This window comes from Phyllostomus discolor, chromosome 7, assembly GCF_004126475.2.
Source record: "Phyllostomus discolor isolate MPI-MPIP mPhyDis1 chromosome 7, mPhyDis1.pri.v3, whole genome shotgun sequence".
NCBI lineage: Eukaryota > Metazoa > Chordata > Mammalia > Chiroptera > Phyllostomidae > Phyllostomus > Phyllostomus discolor.
Window position 1 is genome coordinate 31,282,235 of NC_040909.2, and position 17,859 is coordinate 31,300,093.

General features: G+C 55.9%; 1 protein-coding gene across 3 annotated transcripts; it reads right to left on the reverse strand.

Moving 5' to 3' along the window:
- Window positions 1–505: 505 nt before the first annotated feature.
- On the reverse strand, window positions 506–17,403 carry AMOTL2 (angiomotin like 2). Of its 3 annotated transcripts, none has more exons than XM_028518209.2 (10): window positions 17,036–17,403; window positions 13,578–14,372; window positions 10,603–10,897; window positions 9,436–9,580; window positions 8,964–9,056; window positions 5,800–6,095; window positions 4,854–5,170; window positions 3,877–4,094; window positions 3,139–3,315; window positions 506–2,358 (listed from the first exon to the last, which is right to left on the reverse strand). In XM_028518209.2, exons 2-10 carry the CDS (start codon window positions 14,309–14,311, stop codon window positions 2,300–2,302), a joined length of 2,334 nt encoding a protein of 777 aa, XP_028374010.1. In that variant the 5' UTR covers window positions 14,312–14,372; window positions 17,036–17,403; the 3' UTR covers window positions 506–2,299. The 3 variants fall into 3 exon arrangements, with proteins under 3 accessions (XP_028374010.1, XP_028374012.1, XP_035886567.1); XM_028518211.2 differs by having other exon boundaries at window positions 3,139–3,318; window positions 17,036–17,395; XM_036030674.1 differs by lacking the exon at window positions 17,036–17,403 and adding an exon at window positions 16,499–16,614 and having other exon boundaries at window positions 3,139–3,318.
- Window positions 17,404–17,859: the final 456 nt, after the last annotated feature.

The following is a 17,859-nucleotide window of genomic DNA, read 5'->3' on the forward strand; positions in this document are numbered from 1 at the left end:
CCCCTGTGGACTAACCAGTGTGCGGCCACATGGAGCCAGTTAGGACAAAGCTACCTGGGCAGGTGGCCCACCTGTCAGACCCTCCTAGGCTGAAGTGTTCTCTGTGCAGGTGGAAAGAAAGCCAATATCCTCATTCTCTTTAATGCAGCCTTACTAACTTCCCAGCACTGGTGGATTCTTGGAGATTATACTATGTACCATCCTAACCTTGCAAATAAGGAGGATGGATCTGCTACCTTGCCCACTGGTATCCCAGTCAGAAAATGGGAACCAGCATCCTTCACTTCTCAGCACAAGGAGGGGCAGTGACCCTGAGCTGGCTGTTTCTGGGTGTGCCGGGCCAGCATCCAAGAAGCAAGGCACACAGGAGCACAGGGTGGGGTGTGGGGGCACAGCTCAGAGCTGAGAGTGATGGGACAGCGTGACATGGGTGGCCCCACCAAATCCTCACTCCCCACCTGGGTTCCCATCTTTCTCACTGCAGTCTCCCTTGTACAGACACCACTTTCAATTATTATTTTTTATTAAAATACTGTTACACCCAGCGGAATGCGGCAGCAATCCTGGTACAGGGTGGCATAACAAAACAGCCATGTTTACATCTTAAATATTTACGATAACTTAGACACACATCATGGTCTTTGGCAGAAAATGTTCACAGCACAAAAAATACTTTAAAAGAAATACCAAATATTAATCCAAAATATATTAAGTTGTTTTTTTCATTTCACAATACTTTTTTACTTTTTCTTTTTTCTTTTTGCTTTGTAAACAATGCACATGAACCAAATGTGTTTTTTCTTTAGTTTTAAGAGGGATAAGGGGATTAAAAAAAATGCAATTGTCCAGCAAATGCAAATGTTTAAAAAGGAACCATGGGAATAAAATAACACGTACAGAACTTAAAAACAGGAAAGGAAAAAACAAAGATCCAAGGACAACTAAAAACAGTCCAAACTGCTAACACCCACCCAATGCTCCTGGGCTGAGTTGGGGGGCTCCTTAAGACCAGGAGTCAAAGTCAGGGCTGCAGGTGGGCTGCCCCGTGGGTGCTCCCCTCTAATTCTAGGCACTGGCCCTGCTGCAGGGCGCTGGGCACGGGTGGCTCGAGGAGCCAGCCTCATGGTGCCATTTTGTGATGGCGGCTCCCTTCAAAGGACTATTTGAGTCGCATCTTGTAGTTCATCAACGAATTTTCACTAGCACTGCTCCCTCTCTGAGTTCCTCCAGTGGGGCAACAAAGACTCTGATGAGAACACAGCAACTTCTCCAGTTTCCTTCGAGAGAACCGGCTCAGGGAAGCGCCCCCGCGGCAGATGTCCGTGTGGTGGCTCATTGCGTCTGGCTCAGGGCTCATCCGAACTGACAGGATATCCCAGGGACAGGGACTGCGGAGCCATTTCAAGAAGCTGGTGATTGGGGGCGGGGTGGGGGGGGGTCTCATGGGCATTTAAAACAGGGCTCAAAATGGGAAGAAAAGATAGCCAGTATCTCGTGGATCAACCAGTACCAAAATCCATGGGCCAAGAACCCGAGAGTGGGAGGTAACTGGGAAGCCGGTGAGAAGTTCCAGGAACCATGGCAGCAGGATGAGCATACAGAATGAGGGGCCAAGTCCGAAGCAGCACGCTTCAGTCTTCCGGTCCACAAGAAAGGGAATTATATACAAACTGCCCAGCAGACCCCAGTGCACTTAAAGAGCCCTTACCCACTCCAAGTGAGGGGGCAACACCGTGGCTTCTGCAGGACTAACACTTTCAATGGTCTCCCCCAAAGAAGCAAGTCTTAGTGATCCCAAGGAGGCAGTGAGTAGCTGAGGAGCAGATGAGGTTGGCTGGGACCACTTAGCCAGAGAGGAACACTGTGGCCAACTTGATTACGGAACTAGTCTACCTGGTGTCCATGGGCAGCCATCCTTGGCAATCAGCCCCTTAAACAAACACACCCACTCCCTTCCTCCCTGTTGCCTGAGGGTACAAAGAGGGGGAGTCAGCTCTCTCCTAGGCCTTCAGTGGCTTCCCCAACAGCAAGGCTTGGCAGCAGGGAAAGGCTGAATCCTCATTCTGCACGGGCCCAGGAGGAATGTGGGGCTAACAAGCAGGGTCTTCTGGGGCGCAGGTACTTGCACAGCATCCCTCTTCCCCGTAGCATCCTTCCTAAGCACCTGGGACCAGGCGGTCGATGGGAATGAGTGCCTGGTTGAGGGAAGTGGAGGAGCAGCAGTTGGACGGGCTGCTGGAATGGCCGAGTGGCAGAGGACAGCAGGGGACAGTTCCAAGTCCCCCTGGCATCAGCTCCTTCAGATCAGTATCTCCACCATGTCTGACAAGTCCTGGACTCTCGATGCAGTGACAGAGTCTGCAGAGACCAGAGCACAGGCACACATGTCAGCAAGTGCTTCCAGAGCACTCTTTTAAACCCTGGCACATTCTGAATGTAGGCTCTCTCTTCATCAACCATTCCCACCTTCGCTGCCCAGGTACCCACTTCCCATAACCTGGCCCACTAAGCATAATGCTCTACTCCCTCTTAACTCTCCACCCAGACTACCAACCTCCAGTGTGCAAGACACATTTGTTTATAACTTTGAACTTCTTGGAGGGCTTGGAGGGAGGGTGGAGAGCCCCGAGGGAGGCAGGCTGCAGCATTCTTTTCATGCCTGTGGTTTTCTGAGATGTGAGGCACAAGCAAATATGCAAAGGCTAATGTGAAAGGGAGCAAAAAATTTAAATGGCATCTTCTCAACTTTCTCCTTCCTGGACTCTTTTTTAAATGAAGCCTTCTCACTCCAGAGTGCCATGAGGATAATTTGCCAAACTCCGTATCTTAGATATTTAGATTGGCAATTAATTATGTAAGGAAAAGTGGGAAAGAGGAGATAAAGTGTGTCCCATGGGGTCGCTTTCTTTCTGAATTCTGGATCTGTCTGTAATCAAGCTTTTCCACTCCTCCTCTATTCATGTATCCAAGCAGCCCTCGAGTTCACATCAAGGCGAGGCACATACCCTGCTCGCCCGTCACTCTGCAGGGCTCTCCCTGGAGTGGGGGCAGCGAACAGAAGGGCTCTGGTACTGCCCTTCACACCCCAGTGTGCCCTCAGCCTTGCTAGACACAGCAGCTGGGAACATGGGGACCTACCCAGTGAGGCTGCCCTCTGGCCACTGCTGCACCCCAGAAGGCTGTCAGGCTCCTGCCCCAGGCAAGCAGTGGTGCCGTCCGGAAGGCCGTCAGTCTGGGTGCTCCCATCCCTGCTCCCGTGTTTGGCATGGGCAGGAAGGGGAGCCGCGGCCACTGGCTCCTCCGCAGGGGCCCTGTCTGCTGGAAAGGCAGGGGGTGAAAGTTATTGCTACATTCATGAGATGTGGCCCCCACGAAGAATATCCCGAGTTTACTGCACCTCCTGGGGGCACAAGGTAGTGCGGGTCGCTCTGGATGAGCAAGGATGCTCTGGTTAAGACTAAATGCTCCTGTTTCCAAATGGGAATAACCATCAGGCTCAATTGGTTTCCACATGTTTGGTGTGGTAGAACCCTTCTCTGTTTATAGGTTAAACTCTAAAATTGGCAGGGATTCTAGAATTTCTATGGAGTCTGCTTAGGGGGAGGTGTGGAAGGGGCTTGCCCTGAAGGTGCATTTGCACAGGAATCTTTTCTACTTAGATGGTAAGGGGCTGGCGCCGAGGGGGATGCAATTTATGGAGAGGGGGGCTACAGCACCCCTTTTCACAATGGGCTGCAGGATCACTGGAATCAGAATATCAGCTGGCTCCCCAGGGAGGGGGTCAGAAAGCCCTGGTTCCTCTGAGCCTCAGTTCTGGGAGGAAAGGCCTGAGAGCGACCTACCCTTCTACTATGCCTCCCACAAGCCCCTGCTCACCTGCAGCCAACCAGGCAGGGGCATCCACTTGCCGCTCACTGGAGGAGAGTCCCTGCCAGCCCTGGGTCCCTGCTGCTGCAGCCGCAAAGATAGATGGCACGGACTTGGCGGGCCGCAGGGAGCCCTGCATGGCCTTGCTGGGGTCTTTCCTGGAGCGCTGCTGAAGGACCTTGATCACTGCGTCCTTCTCCAAGATCTGGGCGTGGAGCACTTTTAACCTGAGGGGAGAGGTCAGGCCCACACCGTTAGATGTACAGACCTAGCAGCCTCTACCCTCCCTACCTGGTAACGGCTGGAGGGAAAGCCCTGACTACAGCCAGGTTGGACCCAACTGCCTTTGCAACAGGGCCAGAATGGGGCCTTCATAAATGTCATCATAGCTTTGGATTTCAATGCTCTGGAAACCACCCCTTCTCATACCAGCAAGTCATCAAGGGTTCTAGACTCGTCTGGTGATAGTAATGGCAACCCTCGTCCTGGGGTGCAACACCCCAGAGCTACTGACCATAGACAAGCTCAGTCAATGTGCTTGTGTTTTTGAGTCAGATACAGGTCAAATGAAATCTCGAGGGGCTTCTGACAAGATTTTTGGAGAGAAAAAAATGCTAGCTACCTCCAAGCCAAGGACCCAGTCCTCATCACTCCTGGGTGGTACATGGTGTGGACTCAGTTGGAAAGTCTCAGTCTCTGATTTACACGGTGGAAGGGGAGCGGGTGGAGGCCCTGAGCCTTGGACGGCATCCAGCACCTGCACAGCCAGGGTCTCCGGCTTGGACCAAGGACTCAGCTGCTATCTCTGGGAAGGAGCATGCCTACGACGCCTGGTGTGCCAGACACACAGGGTCAGCTCAGAATAGGAGGGACAGCTGAGCTGTGTGGGGAGAGGGGCCTGTTTACCAGAGATCAAGGACACGGCAGAGACTGGGCACCGCTGCCTCCCACTCCCCTCTCTGGCGCCCTGGCTTGCGATGCCGAACCTGCTTTCCATCTCCTGATGCCTGTGGCCCCCGGCGAGCAGGCCCTCATTGAAGCTGCTGCTGGGCGAGGGCTGCGGGGAGTGTCGGATGAGAGTGGTGTCCCGCTGGGCGGCAGCTGTGGCGGCGGCATCCATGGCAAACTGCCTCATGGCACGTTCCTCCAGATACTTCTGCTCCCACTTGGTCATGTCGGCTTCTAGCGCCAGGATCTGCTCCTCCTTCTCCCGCAGTTGCTCAGATAGCCGCAGGGCACTGAGCTCTGGGGACCCGCTACTGCCACTGCCACTGCCACTGCCACTGGGGGTGCTGGCTTGTCTCTGCAAAGCAAGGAGCACTGCGGTCAAGGACAGAGGTTGGAGCATGCCAGCCACTGGCGCTCACCCCACAGGAGGTCTCTCAGTTATGCCTGGGCTCACCTAGCCACTCACAGCACATTCTCCTCCCCCGGCTTCCACCTAGAGACAAAGGAAGTAGTGGCACAGGATCCCTGAATGGACCACAGGTGACCACATATGTTATCCTCCCAAATGGGGAAGGGGTACTCTTAATAATGACACTGAATAACAGGTGTAAGCTAGGGCAGAACTGGGTGTACCAGAAGGTTTGGTCGTCAGCCTACCTCTTGTGGGGAAGGGTAAGGCTGGGAGTGGAGACAGAGCTCTATCTGGTTTGTAAATACCAGAGTCATTCACACAATCCAAAGGGAGGATAATAAAGATTCAGGATGTGGGTGACCATCTCTTATCTTGGGAAGACACAGGAGAGTTGGCTAGTCTTCTGGTGGTTGGGAGGAGCCTTGTAGCGGGGATGAGGAACAGATCATTCCTGCTTTCCAAGGTGGACCTAGGCCTGGTCTGCACAGGGGCTCCCAGGTCCCAGGGACTTTGGAACTGGCCTCCTCAGGGGCTGTCCTAGCTCTGCCACCTCCACAGGGCTCCTAGCTCACCTGCTGTGCACGCAGGGCCTTGAGTTCCTGCTCCAGGCGAGTGCGCAGACGTAGCTCCAGCTGCTCACGCTTCTCACATGCAGCCTGCAGCTGCCCAAGAGCTTGCTGCAGCCGCTCCACCTTCTCCACGTAGGCCTGCTTCTTGCGCAGCTCCTCCTCAGCTCGCGCTGCCCGGCCCTGGGCATTGCTCAGAGCCTGCTCCAGCAGCTCAGCCCGCCGCCGCTGGTCCTCGATGGCACCACGCAGCAGTGCTATCTCCCGTTCCAGCTTCTCCTGCTCCTGCTGCTGCTCATAGCCTGCAGGGAGGGGAGGGGCTCGGTCAGTGTGTCCAGGGTGTTGGTGCGCTGCAGGGCAGGAGGAGGGACGGGCTCTGGGGCCTGCCTGATGTACTCAGAGGCACTGTCTCTAGAGAAGAACCATCCAGCACACTGGGATGTTTTGCTGTAATGGAACTGTTCTAACCCATGTCCGTCAGTGCGGTGGCCACTTGGCACGTGTAGCTACTGACCACTTGAAATGTAGCTAGTTTGAGGGCAAAACTACAATTTATTTTATTTAATTTTAATTAATGTTAATCTTTGGGCCACATGTGGCTAAGTGCCTGTCACACAGGACAGTATGGGTTCTAGAACAGAAGACTGGAGGCTTGGGACCCGGGCAGGCAGAAGGGAGGATGCCTTTACTCTGGGGGAGGACAGGGAGGACATAGTGGGCCCAGGTCAGCTCAGGCTCAGTCTGGATTTTTGAAGGCTGGACCCAAAGCTGGCCTCATTTCTTGACGTGGAGGGAAAATGTGGGGAGGATCAATATTGTTGCAAGTTGAGCCATTCATACTGGGCTGGCTTCACGTTCAGTGAATGGGGTCGAGGGGCAGACGAGGGCAGCAGACTGAGTTTGGACCTGGAGGCCGTGACCCCTCCCCTGTATGGGTTCACTCACAGCTTACAGAGTTCGCAGGAGGCCTGTACCCCAGCCCAATCTCATTGTAACCCTCCTGTCTTAGCGTTCCAGGTGAAGAAACTGCCAAGGGGGACAGATGGACAAGAACCAAACCTTGGGCACCCATGGCCAGATGCCCCAGGGAGGGCAGGGTGTGACCAGAGTAGCCAGAGCTGGGGGTCTGTGTGACCTGCCTAGCAGGGCAAGCAGGTGGTATTGGTGATAAGGACCGCACTTCCCTACTAGTGGAGGGGGTCGGGGGGATTGAGGTCAACCAGAAACATTTTCCCTGAGAACCCTGTGTTTTCTCCATGGCTGTTAATGAGCAAGGAAGAGCTGCTTGACTTTCCTCAGCCCTTAGGGAGTGGGGGTGGGAGGTCTTCGGTTTCTGCTTCCACTAGCTTCCTGCCACCTCACACAAACTCTAGGGCCCTGGCTAGGGCTGGGAGTCCTCAGACCTTCGCCATCCCCAGCCACCAGAATAAAAAACCAAGAGCTGGCCTGTCCGGGAGGGGAGCTCCTGCGGTGGGGGGCTGGGTGGGGAAGAGTGGGGGGAGGCGATGGGGGAGGGGTCGGGGGAAAGCCTGTGGGGGGAGCAGACGCCTTTCGCTTGGAGAAATGGAGGTCCCCCACCTGCAAGTTCCAGTCTCTCTTTGTGTTCACTCTCTCCCAAAGCAACAGGCAGGAGGGCCAAGCAGCCAGGGAGCGGCGGGGGGACAGCCCGGAGCGGAACAGCCCAGCGGCTCTGGAATGCCAGGCATCCAGGTCACCCGCGGCTGCGAGATTACTGGCTCCAGCCAGGAGCCAAGAACAGCCTGTCGCTCGCTCCCTGGGGAGCGGAAACGCCTCCAGGCCGGCTCCCCCACGCCCCTCCTCTGCCGGCTCCCAGAAACTCGCCTGTGACTTCCATTGTTTGGCAGACACAGGGCCCAGAAGTAGGCCCTTTCCTACAGGGCACCCCCATTCTGCCTCCTCCCAGCAACCAGCCTTCTGAAGACTCCCAAGGTCTGCACCTCCCCTTTCTCCCTCACCACCACCACCTCCCTCCCAGAGACAGGGTCCTTGCCACCTCACCCCACCCAGCCAGCACAGCCTAGCGTACCTCCTGCCCCACCCCCACACCCTCTCACCCCTTTGAGGAAGGAGGTGCTGCCAGCCGGAGCTCACTCCTCGGTTGCCCCACCATTTCTGGCCACCCCCTACTAGCTATGCCACCCACAGTAGGATTCCTGATGGGTTCCCTGATTCCTTCCTCAAGGCCACCCTCACCCAGTCACCATCCACTCCCATTCCTCTCCTCTGCACACACTCCCGACTATCACTACAGTTCAGAGTAGGAGCTCCGTGCTTCCTCTGTCCCTGCCCCGCCCCCCATGCTCCTCTCCCTGAACCTTCCAGCTGTTTCTTAACCTGTGGCCTCCTTTCCACCTGCCACTCCCCCAGAGCCTCTCTTTCTCTCTGGACACCAGTCACTGGTCACCAGGGCTGGGGCACCTATACCCTTGAACCTGTGTTTCTCTTGATTCTATTCCTTCCTCGAGCTCAGCCCCTTTCTCTTCACCTCCCTGCCCCAGTACCTTCCTGGGCCTGTTCTCTCTCTGCTCAACTTCTGATGGACAAATGAGTGACGGAATGGAATAGCCAGTAACAGACTCACCCAGTCTTCAAGGAGGCTTCACCGGCCCCCTCAGATAAGCCTCCCCAACCCTCTTTTTAGGCTGCACCTGTTGGTTCGGCTCAGGAACCCATTTTTGCTGCCTCAGGTGCCTCCATGCTCCCCAGCTTCTCACCTGCCCGCCCATGGGGCACTCCTGTCCTTTCTGTTGCCTGAAACTCCCTGGGAAACTCAGACGCTTCCTCTCTTCCATCTCACTGTTTCCAGGGCAACCCCCTCTCCTCCACTGCCCCCTACGCCTGCTTCCAAAGGACCAAAGGACGCTGCACCAATGGTCAGTACCGCAGCTCAGCAAATCACCACTCCCCAGCCGTCCTTCTTGTATACACTGATGTCCCCAATAAATAGAGAGCCAGGTTTTATTCTTCTTTGGAAGCCACCCCTCTCCCCAAGTCCAGTACAGCGCTGGGCGCACAGCAGGCCTTCAGTAAGCCTGTGCCCTAAGCACTGGTTTGACAAGGGAAAGACCTAATGCTCCCTGTTCAAAGGTGCTGCCGTGCTCCCACCACACGCACATCTGGCCAGGCTTCTGGGTGGGACCCCTACTCACTCTGAGCAAGCAGCTTGGCCACCATGTCCTGACTGCTGGCCTGGGCCTCCTGCGTCTTGCTTGCCAGGCGGCGGTTTGCGGATTCCAATCTCTCTGTTTGAAATAAAGGAAAGATGTTCGAGTGTCAAATGAAGCTGCCTGCTCAGGTGTCCCCTGGGGTCCTATCTACGGGGCTGCATCCTTCAAGCTAGGGATGGGCTCACAGGGGAGCCTCTGGATCAGCTCAGGACCTAATGAGGAGGGAGCACCTGGGGCCACATAGATAAGAGCTCCCCGAGGGGCTCCATGGTCCAGAAGTCAGAAATGAGCATCACTCTATCAGTGTGGCCCCCGAGGGATCTCAATGTGGCCCCCTTTGAGTCTATTCACACTCCTTTGTACAGAGGACAGAGATTTTGAATTTCCCTTAGAATGGAGGAATCAACCGCTCTGCAGACACCCCTGCCCCTCCACCTGGGTGGCCTGCCCTCACCTCTAAGATCCCGGTTGAAGTCCTGCAGCCTCCTCATTTCGCTGTCCATCTTGTTCCGCATGGTCTTCTCCAGGGCCTCCCGCTTGGAAGATGCCCTAGTCAGGCTCTCATGGGCCTCAGAGAGCCGCTGGATTTCACCTTCCAGCTGCAAGAGGCAGACAGCAGAGATGAAGGGAGGGGAGAGTTCCCAGGGGGTGTGCGCCATCAAAAGCCCCTCCTCCTCAGGTCCATGCTAATCTGATATCCCTCAGAAGTGAGAGAGGAGAAGGCAAAAAACGAGGGCAAAGCACCCCAGGTGGTGATGGTGGGAGCGTCAGAAGCTTGCAGCTTGGGGCGGATGTCCAGGGGTCCAGACTGCTGGGACCAGCAAGCAAAGGTCCTGTTAACTGTCCCAAGGTCTAGATGCTTAGGGAAGCCAGGGCTCAGTACTCTGGAAGCAGATGCCTCTGAGGTGAAAGCATTTTACTTTTGTCTGGCTTCTGCTGAGAAATCTGAGCCCGGTGGGCCAGGAGTGGACACAAAAAGATTGAATCCATGTTCTGAGGTTTGACCTATTTTGGACACCACAGGACAGCCATGGGAGGCTTGAGGTCACCTGCTAAAGAATGGGGCACTGGACCCCAGCCTGAGCCACCTCTGCCTGGAGTATTTGCTCCTCTGGCCATCGCCATCCACTGTAGAGCCAGCCTGGCCCAGCTGCCCCTCCCACTTGGCTGCTGGCATGTTCCGCACGTGCTCCTAGCTGGCCTGTGATTCCAATAAGTCGCTGGTTTTTTCCAAGAGGAGGGGCCTCCTCTTTGGCCAGGCTGGGCCCAGAACAGGCTTGCTGTTGTATGGGGGACACAAAGGGCTCTCTGTGGGAGGTGTCCACAGGAGGGGAAGGGTGTGAGTGTGAGGGAGCTGGTGAATGAGCTCTTTCTAATCACCACTGGCCAGCAACTGCTCATGCTCCAGACCTGCTCTGTGGCCTCCCGGCTGCTCCCCAGCTGTCTGGAGTCAGCCAGGGAGGGTGCGTGAGGGATTAGGGGGTAGGAGGCAGAGGGACCGGTGAAAAGCCCAGCCAGATGAGCTCTCAGACTTCGTTGCCTGCCCTTCTACTCCCCACTCCCCATTCAGCCTTCAAGTCCTTTCTTCCCGTGCCCTTCTAAGGCCCCGGGCAAGGCCTACCTTCTCAATTCGGACAGCCTTCTCTGCTGAGCTCTCCAGCTCCCTGTGTAGCCTCTCATTGTCCCTGTGTAGCCTGGCATTCTCCCTCAGCACAGTCTCCATCTGAGCCAGCTGGGCACTGCCCGAGGTGGCCTGGGTGCTTCCTGGCCCCTCCACCCCGGGTGGACTGAAGGAGCCTAGTGGGCCATGGCCAAGAGCAGCTGCGTGTGAGGGTGGAAGGTGCTCCTGGGGTTGTTGCAGGTACTGGTACTGCTGCTGTTGGAGGAATACAGGAGGCATCTGGGCCTGCAGGATCCTGGGGACAGAAGAGATGGTGCTCAGAGACTGTACAGAGAGCCCTATGGCTCCCACCCAGGAGCAGCCTGAGGCAGCCTGGCCCTCCCAGGCAAACTGGAAAGACAAGTCAACTTAGCCTCCCTACAGTAGGAAAGGCCTTTTCCACATGGTGTCTGCCTAAGACCCTCAAGGGCCAGGAGAGCAGAGCTAGAGGGAATTAAGATCAGAATGCTGGTTTCACACCCAGCCCCACTGTGGCCAAGGCCTTGGGAATCCACCTGAGCAGCCCCGGATTTCCTAAACAACCAGTGCTTAAAGAAGGCATCTTAAAAAATGTGCACTCCATCCTTCTCATCAAAAACAGGTTCATTCTGGGTCCAGAGGCCACATCAATCGTGACTGAGCACACAGCCTCCCAGGCCCTGGGGCCACGTGGCGGCTGAGGCCCAGTTCAGGCGTTACTTTAGCACCTGCCGGTATGGCACACTCCCGTTCTCCCCTCCTATTTCAGATCCCTAGCAGGGACATTTTTAGAAGACTGTGGCTAAGGTTGGAGTGGCGAGACAGATGTCAGGATGAGAGTCTGAGCTCCAGAGCCTGACAAAATAGACATTTAAATCCCCAAGGTGCCAGGGTGGCTCTGCTAAGTCACGAGGGTGAGCACCTCTAGCTTCAAGGGGGTTTGTGAGGGCCACACAAGGCCCCACCGAGCGCTGGGCCTAGGGCTGCCACTGCCACCATCGTGGCCCATCCTCCACCTCTTCTAGGGGTGACCACAGCTCACTCTCTGTTTAAAGAGTAAATGTGACCCAAACACTGCATTTTCTTAGGTGTGGGGGCCGCCTCTGGGCTACTGCAATAGCCTGAGTGCAAGGACAATGTTCTACTGGCCTCTAGCACTGGTATGACACACACTTCAGGGTCCTGTGTCGAGGTAGGGATCAAAAGGCAAGAGGCATGGGGTGAAGGGTGGGGGTAACACAGACCCTTTCTGGTGTTCGTGACTCCCAGTGCAAAAGAACAGACTATCTTAGTTTTATCAGAAACCGTCCAATTCCCAGAAACCCCATGAAAATGGAATTCCACTTCTGGGTCCATCACTGCAGTACTTATGCCCACTACCCTCCCTCCCTCCCTCCCTCCCCACTTCAGCCTTGCCTTGCTCCCTGCTCTTCCGAGGACCCTCGACAAAAAGAGCCTGCCCCCAGGTCCCAACAAACAGCCTCCATCGGTGCAGCCCAAAGGCGAGGCTGGGCAGATATATTTCTCTTCCTGCCTCAGAGAGGGCTTTCTCTGAGAGCTGAGCAGAGGGTCCCCTCTGGGATGTCCAGGCTCTCCCCTCGCTGCTAACTGTGGCCTTCCCGGGGTTGCTTCATGCACTTGCTCCCCCTGCACTGGGCCTGGCAGACACAACTGGCATTCTTTGGGGATGACCTAGCTCCCAGAAAGAATATAGTCTCCTTTCCCTTCACACTTGCTCTCCTTTCCCCTCCCCCTCCCTCTCTCTTTTTGTTCTGCAAACAGTCTACTTCCTTTCCACGATATTATCTTTTCCTGACAGGGTTCAATAAGGCTGGTCTCAAAGAAGAAACCACGACTCAGCTTCCGAAATGCTCCCCAGCCCAGCCCTGAGAAGGGAGATAAGGTAGGGAGCCTGGGAGCGAGGGGTTGGAGAGAACCCACAAGGCTCTGGTCCCTTTGATACCAACACCCTTGCGTCACTCATTTCTCGAGAGCAAGGAAAGGCCAAATGGTGGGAAAGTGGGTGACTAAATGAAGACTCAGTAGGCGTGAAGAGAAGCAGACTTTGACCTTGAACCACCAAAGGAAGGGAGTCCGCAAATACTCAGGCCACTCTGGTGGGGTTTCCCGGACCTCCCTGGGGGATGATGCAAGGTGTGTGAAGTGAAGGGTGTGTCAGCTTCATTTCTAGGAGCCCGTGTTTCTGCACACTCTCTGGGCTTCCTGTCTTCATTCTAGCCCCTTAGAATCCATTCTCTGCAGGCAGCCAGAGGGGCCTTTTTAGAGACGTAAGTCAAATCACGTCCTGCAAACGCTTCTCTTCCCTTAGACTTAAACTCTGAGTCCCCCTAGCAGCCTCTCCCGAGCCTCCACAGAAAGGGGCTTCTCTGGACCCAGAACCCTCTCCCCCTACGGGCTCCAGACACATGAAGCCCATGGATAAACATGAAAGGGGATAAACAGTAGAGGCAGGGCAGCTTCCGCCCCAGTATAGAGTTGGGAGAAGTCTTTAAGGAGATCATCTGGTCTTTCTGCTTCCAGTTAGGAGTGCCTCCCAATACTCACAGAAAACACCGTCCTCTCGTTAAAAATCCCCAGTTTAGCAATGATTCCCAACTGTCTTTAGCAAGTTCTTTCTGAAACCTAACCTTTAACCCCCTGCTGTAATTCATGCCCTTGGGAACTCGAATTACTTGACTGCTATAACTAATCAGTCAGTGGTGTCAGTGTTGATTTCTGAATTAAAAACAAGGATGTCCACTAAGTTCTTGTGTGACTTGGCTGAGTCCCTCCCTCCTCTGGGCATGAGCCCCTCACTCTTGGGAAGGAGGGGGTTTCACCAGCCTTTCTCTGGGGCTTGCCAGCCCTGACACGAGGGGTCCTCTGGAAGCTCTCCACCCTGGGAGAACTACGCTGAAAGGAAGTCAAGAGCTTACAAGACTAAGGTGGGCAGTTACCTGACTTCGGCATGCTGGAGGTGTGGACTGCCGCGGGCACGGTACCGTGGGTCGGTGACAGCAGTGGTGGTCTCGTGAGCTAGCACAACGTGTGGGTACTGAGGTGGAGGTCCCCGGGGCTCTGGGCCCTCGACCGGGGGGCCCCTGGGAAGGGGGCCCTGCTGGTTTCGGGCCAGCTGTGGGAAGCTGTGGGAGGAGCTCATGTGGCTGGGGGCCCGGGCACCGTTCCTCTCCAGGGACAGCTGCAGGAGCCGTTCACTCAGGGAGCGCACATGCCCATGCCTCAGCTCTCGAAGGGCCTCGTCTTGCCTCCGATGGCTTCCAGGGGCCCCTCGGGGATCCTGATCACCAACAAGTGCCCGGGGCCCTGCCTGCTGGGCCGCATAGTACTGCAAGTGGGCTTTCGCCTCCTCATAGGTGGGTAGCTCCTCGCCCTTGCTGGGCTGTGGGCACAGCCGGTAGAGGGTGTTCTCTGCCAGGTGGGTGTCACCACCCTGGTGCTCCTGGCCCTGGGGTTCCTGCCTTGTGGCCTGCTGCAGCACCTGGCCGTCCTCGGGTGCCAAGATCTCCAGGGAGGCTTGGGGGCTGCCGGTGCCCCCAGCTCCAGCCCCACCCCGCAGGGCCTGCTGCTGGATGGCCAGCAGCGTACGTGTCTCAGTCAGGTTGCCATAGCGCAGCTGCTCTTGGATGAGGCGGTGCAGGACTGTCCCTGAGGAGTCTTCCAGAGTCCTCATGCTTCCTTGGTTTGCACACACCTGCCTGGACAATAGCCAGAGGCACGTGGCCCCAGGGCACCTGGGAAGAAAGAAGAGCAATGAGTAGGAGCACATGGGCCGGGGGTACTTTCCATTAGAGTCGGGTCCAAAGCATAATGGTAAAGAGCAAGACTTAGAGTGATGCACAAGCCTAAGTTCAAATGACAACGCTGCCCCTACTGATCAAGGCAAATTATCTGACCTCTAAGCCTCAGCTCCTCCATCAGAAAATGGAAAGAAAAATGCTTGCTGCATGAGTTTGAAAATTAAAGGACACAATGGCAGCTGAGTTCCTGGTGTATTATAAATCTTTGAAAAGGATTGCCAGTATAATTATATTCACAGAGACTTGCTATGCCTTAGAGAGAGACACCAGCACCAAGAAAGTAATCAACCAGGAGCCACAGCCTCCTGCAGTCAGCCACCCATCAAAGGACCTGATGAGAGACTCGAAGACAGGCCTAGTTCAAATCTACCCACTGACTATCCAGACCAGGGGTAGACAGGGCTCCAGTTCATTGGTAGGTGATAAAGAAAGAGACTAGTCCAGTAGAAGCCCCAGGCAGACAACCTCCAGCACTCCCTAGAATGAGGCAGGACTGAGATTCAGCCTTGGCACAGCTAACTCACCACTCTTTACCCTGCAGAACCCTCCCTTGTCATGGAGTGACCTTGGCAGCCACTCTACAAGGTAAATGGGAAGAAGGAGAAAATGCATCTGGAATGGTGGACAAGGGAAGAAAGGAGAGGTTACAATAGGACAATGGTTTGTGAGACCAGGCAGAAAGGTGCCACCCATCAAGGTTTGTGAGTTGGTCACATAGCCTGTGTGTTGACAGTATTGGCATGGGACCTCCAAGGAAAATAAAGAATGGACAGTGTCTTAAGAGTTTACAATTATGCCCCCCACCCCACTACTTGGAAAAAGCCCCCTGTGGTCATCTTGGCCACATAGCAGACGTGCGCTCAGCACCCTGACCTCAGTAACAACATCCATTTGAGCGCAAGTGAGGCTTTGAGCCTTGGAGGAGTAAGGGAGCAAGAGGGAGGCTCTTGCTCGCAGGGACCTGGAGTTGGAGGTAGGTGCTGTGGGTGCAAGTAGATTATTTCCTGAAGAAGGTGTTCTCTTCTGAGCTTGTGCTCCCAATGGCTCATGCCTGGAAGGCTGCCTGCCTCACCAAGCTTCCTCTCCACATCCTCCTCCAACACACACCTCCAAGCTGGGATTCAGGGAAAGCCAAACAAAGCCCACACCTCCACATGTCCCGTGTGTATGGGGGGAGGGGAATGAGAGGAATGTGGCCGCTCCTCTGCCATAAAACTAGACCCAGCGCCGCGGCCGCAGTTTGGGCTGCAAGGTTGACAGAGCAGCCATTCTCAGCCACTCCCACAGCTGAGGAGCAGGAGATAAGTCTGGAGAGCATCTCTGTGCCCATCCCTCCTAGCACCCAGTCATGCCACCCCCCCCCCCCCCCCCCCCGCCAGGAGGCGTGGAGAAGCAAGACTCCGGAGCTACCAAAGGCAACTCAAACAGGAATCAGTTCGCCCTAGAGCAGCGATTTTGCAACGGTGTGCCAGGGCAGGGCTAATGGTGTACCGCAGGAATTTTTGAAACATGCAGTACCTGACTGATTTAGTCAGGGGCACTGACCTATTTCCCCTTAGATTGTGTAAACGAATCAAAATTATACCGGTTTTCTGGTCAGATCAGCAAAAATTATATTTTTGTGTGTCTCGCAGAATTTTAGTAATTAGTTTATGTGTGCCACGAGATGAAAAAGGTTGAAAATCGCTGCCCTAGAGTTTTACCTGCCAGGCATTTCCCGAATTCATCACTGTCCGCCTGACTCCGAGGAGGAAGACCGGGACTACAGAGCTTTCCGGAGATTCTAGACCTCCTTCCTCCAACAGTGTGTCTGGGAGCAGGGAACACTCTTTCGGGGCCTCTCTCCCCGAGTTTGTCCTCATCAACTTCTTCAGATGCACATCTTTTCAGCCAAGCCGTTACTAAAATCTCCACCACCTCCCCCGCCCGCCCCAACTCCGCCGCGCTTTCCCGCCCGGGTGCACCTCGGCTGCGCTAGCGCTCTCGATTCTACGAAGCCCACCCCTCGCCTCCTTCTAAGCAAGCACTCATCTCCGGCCTTTGCCTGGGCTCACGCACACCTAAAAAACTGGAGTGATGGTCTCTCCAACTGCGCCAACTCTCGGCCGAACACAAACACTCGGAGGCTGCCGGTGCACCTAGAGCGAGCAGGCGACGGTAGCCCTGAGAGGTCTTTTAAGTGTCGCGGGTCCGCCTCCTTCCCTCCCTAGCCAGCCCTCTTTGTTTTCCGAATGCTCCAGCGCTGACGTCACCGGGCTGGAAGGCAAGCTGCATTCTTTTCAGTGAGAGCAGAATTCGTGGCTCCAAAGAACATTTTCCAAGGAAGACAAAGAGCAATTCTTGGGCTAGTTGGGGGCAAAGGCACCTGTAACCCCTACCTTATCAGATCAGCCCTCAGGAACCTGAGACTTAAATTGGAAACAGCACCTCCTGCCTTATTTCGCGCTCCTCTCCCTGACTGGCGACCAAAACACGAGCCCCACTCTCCCCAGAGGCTGCCCCTTTCCCCAGCCCTAGGGAGACCTTCGAGCCTTCGAGAGCTCCCCCATCCTGGGCGCACGGCATGGCGTCCGCGGGGCAGAGTGGTCCTTGCCCACCTTTGTCGCTGCCTGGAAAGGGCGCCCTGCGCCCTGAGGACGCTGGGTCCGCCGGTCTCCTGCTCCCGGAAAAGGCCAGGCCGTGCCGGAGCTCGGGATTCGGCTGCGTCGGGTCTCCGCAGGCCGGGTGCGCTGCCCGAAGCGCCGATCAGCCCTCCTTACAGCTGAGGCCCGCGGGTGCTCGTCGCGGTCAGACCTGACGCCCCAGCCGGGCTCTGCTCGGCTCAGCTCCGCCGCGGAGGTGTGCACTGGGCGGTGGCGCGGACGCTCTGGCAGCTCAGGCTCCAGCGCGCAGCCCCAGGGTCAGCCCTCGCCGGAGGCGGCTGCTATGCCAGGAATGTGAGAGTTTCAGGTTCCCCCTTGGGATCAAAGCGAACCACAAATAACCTCTCAGCGCGCCTCCCTCCTCCGCCCTCCGCCTCCTCCCGCTCCCTCCTCCCGGCCCCCGCCGTCCTCCGGGGAGGCGGCGCTGCAGGCCAGGCTGGCCCCAGCTCGGTTCCTGGGCTGTCCTGGGCCCTCCAGGACTGGCTGCATCCCTCTCCGTCCCGCTCCCCGCCTGTACCCCTCCCTCTTCGCCACGCTTTACCTACCGAGCTGCTAGGGACACGAATCCAACTCAGCCCAATACCGTACCCCAACCCGTCCCCGCCTTCCTCTCACCCCTTCATCCCGAGGGTGGATGACACCGAGGGATGTACTTCGCGTGTCCCTGAGAGATCCTGGGCGTCGCTGTGAGAAAGGCCTGGGGAAGGTGGTGTGTTTAGTGTGTGTGCGTGCGTGTGTTTACAGGGGGAGGGAAGACAGCAAAGTTGTCCATATCTGTC